General features: G+C 44.5%; 1 protein-coding gene across 1 annotated transcript in view; it reads left to right on the forward strand.

Moving 5' to 3' along the window:
• Nucleotides 1-12,150, forward strand: part of FBLN5 (fibulin 5) — a 54,940-nt gene that overhangs the window by 5,097 nt on the left and 37,693 nt on the right. Inside the window, exons 3-4 of the mRNA XM_064153128.1 lie at nt 459-510; nt 1,648-1,890. Coding sequence (XP_064009198.1) covers nt 459-510; nt 1,648-1,890 — 295 coding nt within the window. The remainder of the gene's footprint in view (nt 1-458; nt 511-1,647; nt 1,891-12,150) is intronic.

Genomic DNA, 12,150 nt, shown 5'->3' on the forward strand with positions numbered 1-12,150 from the left:
AAAGCCTTATTTGTACTAAACTGTTTAACTGTGACTCCAGACAGATGGCTAATTTGTTGAGACTCTCCTGACTGTACTGCAGGGTTTATTTGTAGTGTTTTAGACCCTCTTAGAGAGTTTATCTAGTACCTTTTAACTGAATCCCTCTGTCCTGGCAAAACCAAGAAAAGTGTAACTTCTGTGCTAACAGCTGGTATGGAGCCTAATTTTGTGTTGGTTACCTCCAGGCAGAGAAACACCCTGACACTTTCACCTCCTGAGGGAACTACCTTCTGAGCTAAGGGGCTGGTATATGTGCTGAGGCCTCAGATTCATGCCTTGCTGATTGTCCTTTGGGGAAAGGGTTTCATTTTGTACAGTGTGAACTATTGTACTAAGCATGATAATCCAGATGGACATTTGACTCTGCAACCCTCTCGTTTTGCAGTCACTGAGCATCCTTTGTTTTCTCATTTTAGCAACAATGCACTAATGGGTTTGACCTGGACCGTGCCTCTGGGCAATGCTTAGGTAGGACTTGAATCAAATCAATATCCTTAAATTGTGAGTTCAGAAATCCTGACTTTATTGAGTTAACATTGTACTGCTGTTAGTGTGTTTTCCTTGAAAAACCCTTGCTGTGTGGCAAATATGTGTGTTTGTGTATATGTGCATACAAAAATATATGTGTGTATGTATACACATGTGTGTTTATGTAACAGAAGTCTGTACTGCAGATACTAACTGGCTGACAGTGCTTCTCAAACAGCACTGATGCATTCTGTGTGGGAGTTCAGTGTAGTTGCCAAATGACAAGTGTTGTTTGCCCTCTATCATTTTCTCCTCCAAACTCAGTATTTGTTGTCTCTGTTGGCAGCCTGTGCCTGGAGGCCCAGATAAAGTCTACCACAGCACTGAAACTCCAAGTAAATTGTTGAGGCAATATAGGGAAACACATAGTTTTCCCTACAGCATCTTTTTATCAGTGCCATTCAGTCTCCAGAGCAGCACCTTCTGTGTATTGATGTTATTCAAACAGTAAGGGAAAAGGCAGCAACTGATTGCTTGCCCTGTCATAGCAGCCTATTGTTTCTGTGCCCAGAGAGCTACATGAATGCTCAGTTTGGCTAAACCATTTGTATCTTTCTAAACTTAATTATGCTATGATCTCAATCAGAGCAAGGCCCGAACTGTATCCCCAAATCTGAACCTCCCTAACTTTTTCTGTGGGAGGGAGCTTAGGAGTTCCAAATCAAGATCCAAGTTTCACAGCTGGGCAAACCAAACGACCAGTGTTTGAAATCCTGATCTGCATGTTGTGGTTTGGACAGGCCCTCTAGCAGGAACAGGCAGTAGCATGCTGTAGCCATGTGTAAATCAATGCTCAAACTGAACCTTTATGGAATGACAAAATAGGCTTTCCCCTCTCCCCCTAACCTCTAATAGTAAAGTAAAACAAGCAGAACACAGGATACGCTGAATATATGGGATGCTTCCTGGTTTAACATGATGCAACTTCAAAGTTAGGCTCCACAAAGAAGGAATAGCTTTTCCATTCAGAGAGATTATAACTTTTTTTTAGCAAAGCCTTGAGAAAAATGCCACCTTTTTTTTTATTTTTCTAATAGATCCCATTAAGTGCATTTATCTTTTGCAATTTCCCTCCAGATATCGACGAATGCCGAACTATTCCTGAGGCCTGCAGAGGAGATATGGTGTGTGTCAACCAGAACGGTGGCTATTTATGCGTACCCCGGACAAACCCAGTGTACCGATCGCCGTACCTGAATCCTTACTCAAATATTTATCCACCACCCCCAGCACCAGGCCCCGTTCCTAACTACCCTACTGTTACAAGACCTCTGATGTGTCGATTTGGTTACCAGTTGGATGAAAACAATCAATGTGCTGGTAAGTAGCAGAAATCTTTAGTCTGCGTTTTTATTTACACTAAGAGTTGTCTGATGATCCTGTTCAATATCTTTATTGATGATCTGGATGAGGGATTTGAGTCCAGCATCAGTAAATTTGCAGATGACACCAAGCTAGGAGCAGGTGTGGAGCTGTTGGAAGGTAGGAGAGCCCTGCAGAGAGACCTTGCCAGGCTGGATGGGTGTGGGCAGAGGCCAATGGAATGAGATTTAACAAGGCCAAGTGCAGGGTTCTGCACTTTGGCCACAACAACCCCAAGCAGTGCTACAGGCTGGGCACAGAGTGGCTGGAAAGGAGCCAAGAGGAGAGGGACCTGGGGGTACTGGTAGATAGTAGGCTGAAGATGAGCCAGCAGTGTGCCCAGGTGGCCAAGAGAGCCAATGGCATCCTGGCCTGCATCAGGAACAGTGTGGCCAGCAGGACAAGGGAGGTTATTCTGCCCCTGTACTCAGCACTGCTCAGGCCACACCTTGAATGCTGTGTCCAGTTCTGGGCCCCTCAATTCAAGAGAGATGTTGAGGTGCTGGAAGGTGTCCAGAGAAGGGCAGCAAGGCTGGGGAGGGGCCTGGAACACAAACCCTATGAGGAGAGGCTGAGGGAGCTGGGTGTGTGCAGCCTGCAGAAGAGGAGTCTCAGGGCAGACCTCATTGCTGTCTGCACCTACCTGAAGAGACATTGTAGCCAGGTAGGGGGTGGCCTCTTCTCTCAGGCAACCAGCAATAGAACAAGGGGACACAGTCTCAAGTTGTGCTGGGGGAAGTATAGGCCGGATGTTAGGAGGAAGTTCTTGCCAGAGAGAGTGATTGGCATTGGAATGGGCTGCCCAGGGAGGTGGTGGAGTCGTTGTCCCTGGAGGTGTTCAAGAAAAGACTGGATGAGGCACTTACTGCCATGGTCTGGTTGATTGGCTAGGGCTGGGGGATAGGTTGGACTGGATGATCTTGGAGGTCTCTTCTAACCTGGTTGACTCCATGATTCTATGATTCTGTGTTTCAGAGACAGTTGGGCTGCAACTGTCCTTTAGAAACTGAATCACTTAAGCCCAGGATTTTTGAAATTTAGCTACTTTTTTTTTTAAAGCTGTGAGCTACACCTTCATTATTCAGTGCAAGCTAAGATATTATTTAGTCCTATTATTTAATCAGGAAAACCATTTCTATGTAAGAGGTGATGTTTTCATGAGATATACAATCACCTGCCTGCAGGTAATTTGTCAGTGCATAGAAGGCATGCCTTTTATGCCTGTGGTTTTGTCCATCAAATGGAAGGCTATCTTCTCTTCTCAAGTGTTAGATGGGAACAGAGGAAACCTTGATTCAGTTGTGGGCTACATGGTGACCTTGTTCAGATTTCTGGACCTGCGTCTTCCTCCTGTAAATGGTACTTTAAAACAATAGTTTCCTCCCACACCCTGCATTCTTCACTTGCAATATAAGCCCTCTGCAGCATACAGCACCTTCTTATCTAGTGGGTGGTATACAAGTGTGAGTGCTACCACTGCTGTAATGACTACAGACTTCAGCTGACAGTGGAACTCCCTTGTTTGAGGCACTGTGCAAACACATGAGGAAAGAATTACTGCCCCAGCAGCGTGTTGACATGGCCTCAGCACTTTGATATTCCCCAATCTCCAATACAAAAACCAAATAACACTGTGAAAAAACTTCTTGTGTTGGTATTTTTTTCTACTTCAGTATCTTTTGCTAGATTCTGATGCCACTTACTCACTTTTATACTCTGTTTGACTTAGATATAAACTGCTTCTGTGTTACTCAGATTTAAGGGAGATTTAGATTATATGCCTTCGGTTCATTTGCTTTTGATAATGTTATGTTATGAAGGACTCTCCTGACTGTACTGCAGGGTTTATTTGTAGTGTTTTAGACCCTCTTAGAGAGTTTATCTAGTACCTTTTAACTGAACCCCTCTGTCCTGGCAAAACCAAGAAAAGTGTAACTTCTGTGCTAACAGCTGGTATGGAGCCTAATTTTGTGTTGGTTACCTCCAGGCAGAGAAACACTGTGATGGTTTGAGTCTTCCCTGCCCCCCCACACTTTTAGAAATACCCAACTAGACTCAGCCAGTTCTGGGAATATAAATGAAGCTATTTATTTACAGCTAGCACAATGTACAAGCAGATATTTACAGTATATACAGTTAAAGACAGAAATATACAAGGTAAAAGTAATACAGAGACACAACTCCCCTCTCAGAAACCTGAGTCCCCAGGAGGTGCTCTCAACCACCCCTGCACCTTCCCCCTGCCCCTCTCAACCTTACCCCAGTCCTAAGAAGAACAGAGGTTCAGCCAAGAGGTTAAGAAGCAAAGGTGAGTGGAAGGTGAGGTTAGGGAGATGCAGCTCAGCCAGAGCCCTGCCAGAGAGTGCAACAAAATGGCCAGAGTGTTATCTAATGTTTACCTTCTTCAGCAAGACTCTGAGGGGAGTAGACATCACCATTGTTTTCCTTTCATAGCCTATAATCTAGTTCTTCTCACCAAAACATTCTACCCTGCTTCAAACTAGCACAAACACCCTGACACGTTCACCTCCTGAGGGAACTACCTTCTGAGCTAAGGGGCTGGTATATGTGCCTGGATGAGGCACTTAGTGCCATGGTCTGGTTGACTGGATAGGTCTGGGGGATAGGTTGGACTGGATGGTCTTGGAGGTCTCTTCCAACCTGGTTCATTCTATGATTCTATTCTATGATACTATGAATGGGGGAAAAAATGTATCAACTAAATGGAATAAAATTTCAATGGCCAAAATAGTTATTTTGATGCTAAACTTGGAATCAGGAGATACTGATTCAGGATCAGGGTCAGACTGGTCACTGGTAAATGCTCAAGGTAAATGCTGGAGATGTAGCCCACAAGTCTACCACAAAGTCAGTCTATAAGCACCACTCATTTCTGTATCTCAGCTGTCCTAATGCCAAGGTGAGTTCTTTAGCTCTTATTACATGTAGCTAATTGCCTGAAGGTTTTTATGAATTTTTAGGAATAGGCCTAGTCTTTGACAAGAACCACATGTGATGGTTTGGGTGTTCACTGCCCCCCCACACTTTAGAAATGCCCAGACTAGTCTCAATCGGCTCTGGGAATATAAATGAAGCTATTTATTTACAGCTGGCACAATATACAAGCAGATATTTACAGTATATACAGTTATAGACAGAAATAGACAAGGTAAAAAGGTAATACAGAAACACAACTCCCCTCCCAGAAACCTGAGTCCCCAGGAGGGGCTCTCAACCACCCCTCACCTTCCCCCTGCCCCTCTCAACCTTACCCCAGTCCTAAGGAAGAACAGAGGTTTGGCCAAGAGGTTGAGAAGCAAAGGTGAGTGGAAGGTGTGTTAGAGAGATGTTGCTCAGCCAGCAGCCCAGCCAGAGTGAAAATCTAATGTTTTCATTTCTTGTTCAGCAAGGCTCTGAGGGGAGTAGACATCACCATTGTTTTCCTTTCACAGCCTATGGTCTAGTCCTTCTCACCAAAACATTCCAGCTAGCTTCAAACTAGCACACCACAGAAGACATGAACATCTTGCCTGTCTTTAGATTAAGGAACTGCATTTAACTTGGAACATTTCTTTTTGGAATGCCGCTGCAGAACAGCGCAAGAGCTGAAAGTGACCTGGGGTTTGGGCTGATTCTGCCCTGTTGTCTGAAATTCCTGGCAGGACTTGGTTTCAGATGCTGTACTTTGCTTCCCCAGTGAAGAGACCATGAGGCTTCACGGACCTTGTGAGGGTGTACATTTGGATTCAGCTGCTCTGGGGCACGTTTTGAATCCCTGCCCTCTTTATGTCCGTGGTAGTTTGGGATAGTTGGCCCTGAGAAGACCACGGAGATAAAGTCCCAGGGGGCAGACCTGGTCTTCCCAGGATATTGTGACGTTGTTATTCCACTCTGCTCCCTGGTATCACAGTTTGTAAAGCCAAGCTGATCTCTCTGTGGGAAGAACACACATGCCTGCTTGTCTCATGGTGTGTGTGGGAGAGACAGCCTCTAGCTGGCAGGGAGTTCTGAGCTGCATCATCAGGCCTGCTGAGGCCTTGCAGGCCTGAGGTGGGGAGGGCAGTTGTGGCCTGTTGTAAGGCCTGAGGTTGGCTGGGGTGGAGGACGCTGGAAGGTCTGGTAAGCCTGGCCTAGTTTGTGACTGTATTCACTCTACCTGAATGCCTTCTGTACATATGTGCTTGTCAATAGAGTCTCCCTTTAAACATCCAGTCAGTGTGCAGCAGTTCTGTTTTACTCCCCAGGAGGAGAAAATATTACTCCTGACCTCTGGTGTTGGGTGGCCTGTGGCCCTAAACCAGCACTATGCTCCAAGAGCATATTTTTCTAACCAGAACTAGTACTAATAGCTGCTGGAAGGGTGACAGAGCTGATGAGGGGCCTGGAGCACAGCCCTGTGAGGAGAGGCTGAGGGAGCTGGGGGTGTGCAGCCTGCAGAAGAGGAGGCTCAGGGCAGACCTCATTGCTGTCTACAACTCCCTGAAGGGAGGCTGTAGCCAGGTGGGGTTGGGCTCTTCTGCCAGGCAACCAGCAACAGAACAAGGGGACACAGTCTCAAGTTGTGCCAGGGTAGGTCTAGGCTGGATGTTAGGAGGAAGTTGTTGTCAGAGAGAGTGATTGGCATTGGAATGGGCTGCCCAGGGAAGTGGTGGAGGCACCGTCCCTGGAGGTGTTCAAGAAAAGCCTGGATGAGGCACTTGGTGCCATGGTCTGGTTGACTGGATAGGGCTGGGTGCTAGGTTGGACTGGATGAGCTTGGAGGTCTCTTCCAACCTGGCTGATTCTATGATTCTATGACTTACCTTATCCAATATAGGAATTTGAGTATGAGGAAAGGTTTGGTGAAGAGAGATGCAACAAGAAGCGATGAGCAAGGGCAGCTGGACTGCTGTTTGAGTACACCAGCTAGCTGGGAGCAGTTTTGGAAAGTTTACGTCAGGTTTCAATTTAGGGAGATGATAGAACATATTTGTGTTAAAGGAAGAGAAACAGACCTTAAAGAAAAGACCTGTCAGAGTGAAGGGGTCTCTGCTGGGGTTAGATGTAAATGTTTCATTTAGTGAAATCTTCTGGAGGCATTCACTGTCTCGATGTAGTTTTTTCTTGGTATCCATGTGCCTTAGGGTGGAAAGCATGGACACCAAGTTGTGTGAATATGTCTCACTGCAGTGGTGATAGAAAGCTCTGATACTCTGTTTCCAGGACTTCTGGTGCGTTTTACAGGGTGATGTCCAATTTTGTGCTTGAAGGCCTTGAGGACAAGACACCAGAAAACCTTGAAAGGGTCCTCAGAAATAACCAAAATTTTACTCAGGTCCTTTAAGAAAGTCTGAATCACACAAATTGTGACTCCATCTTAATATAAGTTAATTATAAGCACTGCTCACATTTGTGGCATTTCAGTTGCTCTGTGCTTCCCTACTTGTCAGCATTAGCACGGTCTTAAGGACGTAAAGGACTTCAAGGCTTAATTTTGTGGAATGGTTGAAAAGAGTATTGATTGCTGATCAATACCCACCTGAACAGGAGCCAGCAGTGTGCCCAGGTGGCCAAGAGAGCCAGTGGCATCCTGGCCTGCATCAGGAATGGTGTGGTCAGCAGGAGCAGGGAGGTCATTCTGCCCCTGTACTCTGCACTGGTTAGACCACACCTTGAGTACTGTGGTCAGTTCTGGGCCCCCCAGTTTAGGAGGGACACTGAGATGCTTGAGCGTGTGCAGAGAAGGGCGACGAGGCTGGGGAGAGGCCTTGAGCACAACCCTACGAGGAGAGGCTGAGGGAGCTGGGATTGTTTAGCCTGGAGAAGAGGAGGCTCAGGGGTGACCTTATTGCTGTCTACAACTACCTGAGGGGTGGTTGTGGCCAGGAGGAGGTTGCTCTCTTCTCTCAGGTGGCCAGCACCAGAACAAGAGGACACAGCCTCAGGCTGCGCCAGGGGAAATTTAGGCTTGAGGTGAGGAGAAAGTTCTTCACTGAGAGAGTCATTGGACACTGGAATGGGCTGCCCGGGGAGGTGGTGGAGTCGCCGTCCCTGGGGCTGTTCAAGGCAGGATTGGACATGGCACTTGGTGCCATGGTCTAGCCTTGAGCCCTGTGGTGGTAAAGGGTTGGACTTGATGATCTATGAGGTCTCTTCCAACCTTGGTGATCCTGTGATACTGAGTATACGCTAAGCTGTTTTGCCCAGTAGCAGAGCCACTACGTAACTTCCAGGTTTGTTAGCTGGTGTTCTGGCACCACCTTCCTGCACTCTTTCCAAATGAAATTATTCAAAAGTATATCCATCAGACATGATACTTTTTGCTATTGGCTTCAGGGAAGCAGAGTTGTTATATTGCCTATGTTTCTGAGAAATATCCAGTTTTTAACAGAGTACACATTTTTGTCTGGTCAGATATGGGTTATAGGTCTGGGTCACATTTTCCCTTGCTAGGCCAACAGAAATCTTTACTTTTGCTTTGAATTCCAGTCAAAACACCTTATGAAACCCAAGCCCATTCCCTGAGAGGTTTGCAGCCTCAATTTTGAAGCACTGAGCTTGTTCAAGGGACTTCCAAAATGAAACAGGATAAAAATTTGATCTGAAAGCTGTATGAGATTTAACAAGCTCATTGTGTTGGGGTTTTATGTTGTTTTGTTTTGTTTTGTTTTTTAACTGTCCAACCCCCTTTGCTAAATCTGACAGACACAAGAGAGGGCTGTGAGAGGGTCACTCTGGCCCAGCCTGGCACCTGGCCTGCCTGCCAAGGCTCCACGTTCCCCGGCTCTTGGAGGAATGTGCACCCTGCCTGGTTCAGATAACATTCCCTGTCATAGGGCTGATATATTCCAATATAGAAAAAAACAAATTTTTATATATATATATATATATATATATATATATATATATATATGCCATTCTTCTCCCTTTCAAGCTTTTTTGGCCTAGATGGTAACAGACAGGGGTTAAGTGTCCTTTCCTTTCTCATGCTGTTCACCACTCAGTCTTAGGAAAAAGTCTTGTCTCTACATGTTTTGTCTTTTGTGAAACCTTTCCTAACACAAGTCTTATCTTAAAGCCACCTGTTGGTGACCGTTTTTTCCCACTCCAGTGTCCTGTGTGCGGTGCAGAAATAGCTGTAGCCATTTATGGCAACAGGCAGAGAAATACTTTAATTACTACTTAAATCTTCTGTGGGTTTGATTGCTGATGCATAGTATTTTTCCCCCCAGAGTTGCTGAATGTTTAGTATCTTTTATGTATAAATGTACTGTGTTTTCACCAGCATGAAGTCTATGTAAACTCATTCTAAAGCAGGTTGGGAATGATCTATAACCACAATTAATGCTGGAATAAAAGACCACATGCAGGAAAAAAAAGCAAACATACAGTGCAAGAGCTCCACTTGAACTGTTTGTCTTCTAATGCTACTTCTCTATAAATACAGACTGGTTAGTCATAATAATGATTTCTTCCTAAGGAATTGTTGGCAAGATGAAACTGGAGTGAATGCCCATGTTCTTGCATTATACATTCATAAGCTGAGAGCTCTTTCCAATTTCCCTTCACTCCACCTTACTGTTTCCTGATTTACAATGATCTTTAAAACATGCTTCTAACACAGATCCTTCTGGGCATTGTGGAAAAAAAAAGTAATGGGTGTGTTCTTATTTCTGCTTTCTCTCTTAATAATGCACATGCACAATGCAAGGAGGTGATGGGAGTGGGAAGGCATCTAGGGTTGAATGGAGCGATCTGAGGGATCCGCACAGAGCAATAGCTGTTAGGAAAGGTATAAGCTTATGGCAAGATGGATATATAGCCTAGAGACAGAAAGAAGGAAAGAGGCCAGAGAAGTAAAAATAGACTTTTATAAGCATCATCTCTATTTTAAAAACAAAACTAAAAGGAAGAAGCACAAAAACAGGGAAATGGAAAGCTGCTCTACCCAAGCATGAGGGAGAACTGTTCTTCAAGGCCTCATCTGTGGAGTACTCATTGCTTCAGCTTTCCTCATTTCTCAATGACTGCCAAGACAAACTGCCAGGACATTCCCCACCTACAAGTCCCCAGTTCTACATTTGAAAAGTAAAAATCCTTCATTCAAAACATTACCTTTGCAGAGACAGGGTTAAATAATTTTCATTTATATCACAAGCATACCCAAAACCCACATCCAAAGCCTGCACTTTTACTGTGTGCAACCTCATTACAAATAGACTTTTCCTAGTTGAGTTTTCAAGCAAGATTAAAGAGCCAGATGTGTGTGTCTGGGGAAGGGGGACAGAAATGAAGATACAGGGAACTGAAAGGAGGGGCCTAAGTTTTGCAGCAGGCTGTGTAGGGGATAGAGCCCAGAATTCCTTATTCAGTGGTTTACCTACCAAGCCAGGCTGCCTCCTAATAGTAACTTCGGTAGTGAACTCTCTGGTCCTATAGAAAGAGGAGGAAGAAAATTAAAGGGAAGCAAGTTTCCTCTGAAGCACCTTAAGAAGAAGAAGAAGCTATAGTTGTAGTTGGTGGCTAAGGCTTAGTTTGAAGGATTTTGCATTCAGTTCCTGACTTTGTCTGTAGGTAAACCCGGTGGGTAATTTGGGGCTTCAGGTCATTCTGTATAAACTGAAATTAAAATTCATTTTTAGTATTGTACCAAGCATAATTTCACAAGTAGGAGGTAAGTGCTAAGATAACTCCCTGACAAGTAACATGAAATAATGTGTAAACAGGAGAAAAAAGGCCCAGTTTAATAACCCTACAACAACAGCAAAGATCAAGGTGAGACATGGAAGTTATCTACTTCTCCAGCACACTAAACTTGCTGGAAACTACTAGGAACTTTATCTATATTCCTGCTGAGATCAAAGGAGGGGGGAAGTCCCAGAACTTTATCAGCATCTCTCATTTACTCCAGGAACACCTGTGCTATGGAAGCTTTCAGCAGTTTATTAGCTCCTGGAGTCAACATCTGCTTATTCTGTGTTCATGTTAATGTTTTAGCACTATTCAAGGTGGTTGATCCTTCATTATCTAATGTAGTGAGACTAGACAAGCCAGGTAAAATGAAGACATGGAAAAATATAAACTGTGTATGTTAAGACAGAAGGCTATGCCAGGAGACTGATGTAAGAGAGATTATTAACATCATAGAGTACAGACACAACTTAACATAGTCCTGTTGCATTGGAGAAATCCACAATGTACTGCTCTAGACAAACATAACTTTAATTCTTCTGGGTCCAGCCTCAGTGCTTCTGATCTAATGGCCTGGTCAATTCACAGCCCACACAGTCTTCATAAGGGTAATCATGAGTTGAACAGAAAATATTCATGGGTAGAAAGGTACATCTGAGAACGCTCAGAGCTCAGGAAATCATTGCACCAGCACAAACAATGGGCCAGGGCTGAGGAAAGGTAAGATCAGCAGTGTCCATCAGTCAGATCATTCCTGCAGAAATTTGACCATCAATAGTTTTTTATTCTCCCCGAGCAGATTTTACCAAGGACAATTAGGGTGGAAATGCTGCTTTTCAATGAAGTGAATCCACTTGTAGTGGAGGAGTTGGCTGGACAGAAAAGGTTGCTGTACATCTGTCTGTAGCAGGGTAAACTGAGCTGCCTGTGGCTTGGATTATTCCTTCCCTCATTCCTGGCTAAGTGCAGAGCGAGAGGAGTACATTCTGGTGGTTAAAGTACGGACAAGTGCTTCATTTATTTGTGAAGCTTCTACTACTCACAAAAGACCTAATAAAATTGAACCAAGAAATGCAACATGCAAGCCAAGAAGGCTTGCATGCTATTAGGAAAACCATCATCTCTGTGTACTGGAATGAAAACTAGCAGGCTCCTGAGTATGGCTAGGTGTAACAATCGGTGCAAGTCCATCATTCTGCATGTCCGTGCCTTTCAAGCAGCACTGACTGACTCTATTGACGTGCAATGATGTGAGAAGGGATAATAAACACAACTACAGTATGGCCACAACTGAACTTGAATCAACTATAGATATACTGGGAAGGTAGATGGGTAGTCAGCTAGAGACCAAAGACTCTTAGTCCTCTGATCCTGGACCATATTCATTGACTTAGGTGAAGATTTTAAGATCTTGAAGCAGAAATCCTTGCAGTGAACTTATGAGGTTGGAGTTAAGCTGCCTTTCATTTAAGCCACTGACTTAAGCTTATGGTCAGGGAGTTTGGTAACATATTTTCCTCCTGCTAGACTTCTTACTCCTTATGATGA

The sequence above is a fragment of the Pogoniulus pusillus genome, chromosome 1 (genome assembly GCF_015220805.1).
Source record: "Pogoniulus pusillus isolate bPogPus1 chromosome 1, bPogPus1.pri, whole genome shotgun sequence".
Lineage (NCBI taxonomy): Eukaryota > Metazoa > Chordata > Aves > Piciformes > Lybiidae > Pogoniulus > Pogoniulus pusillus.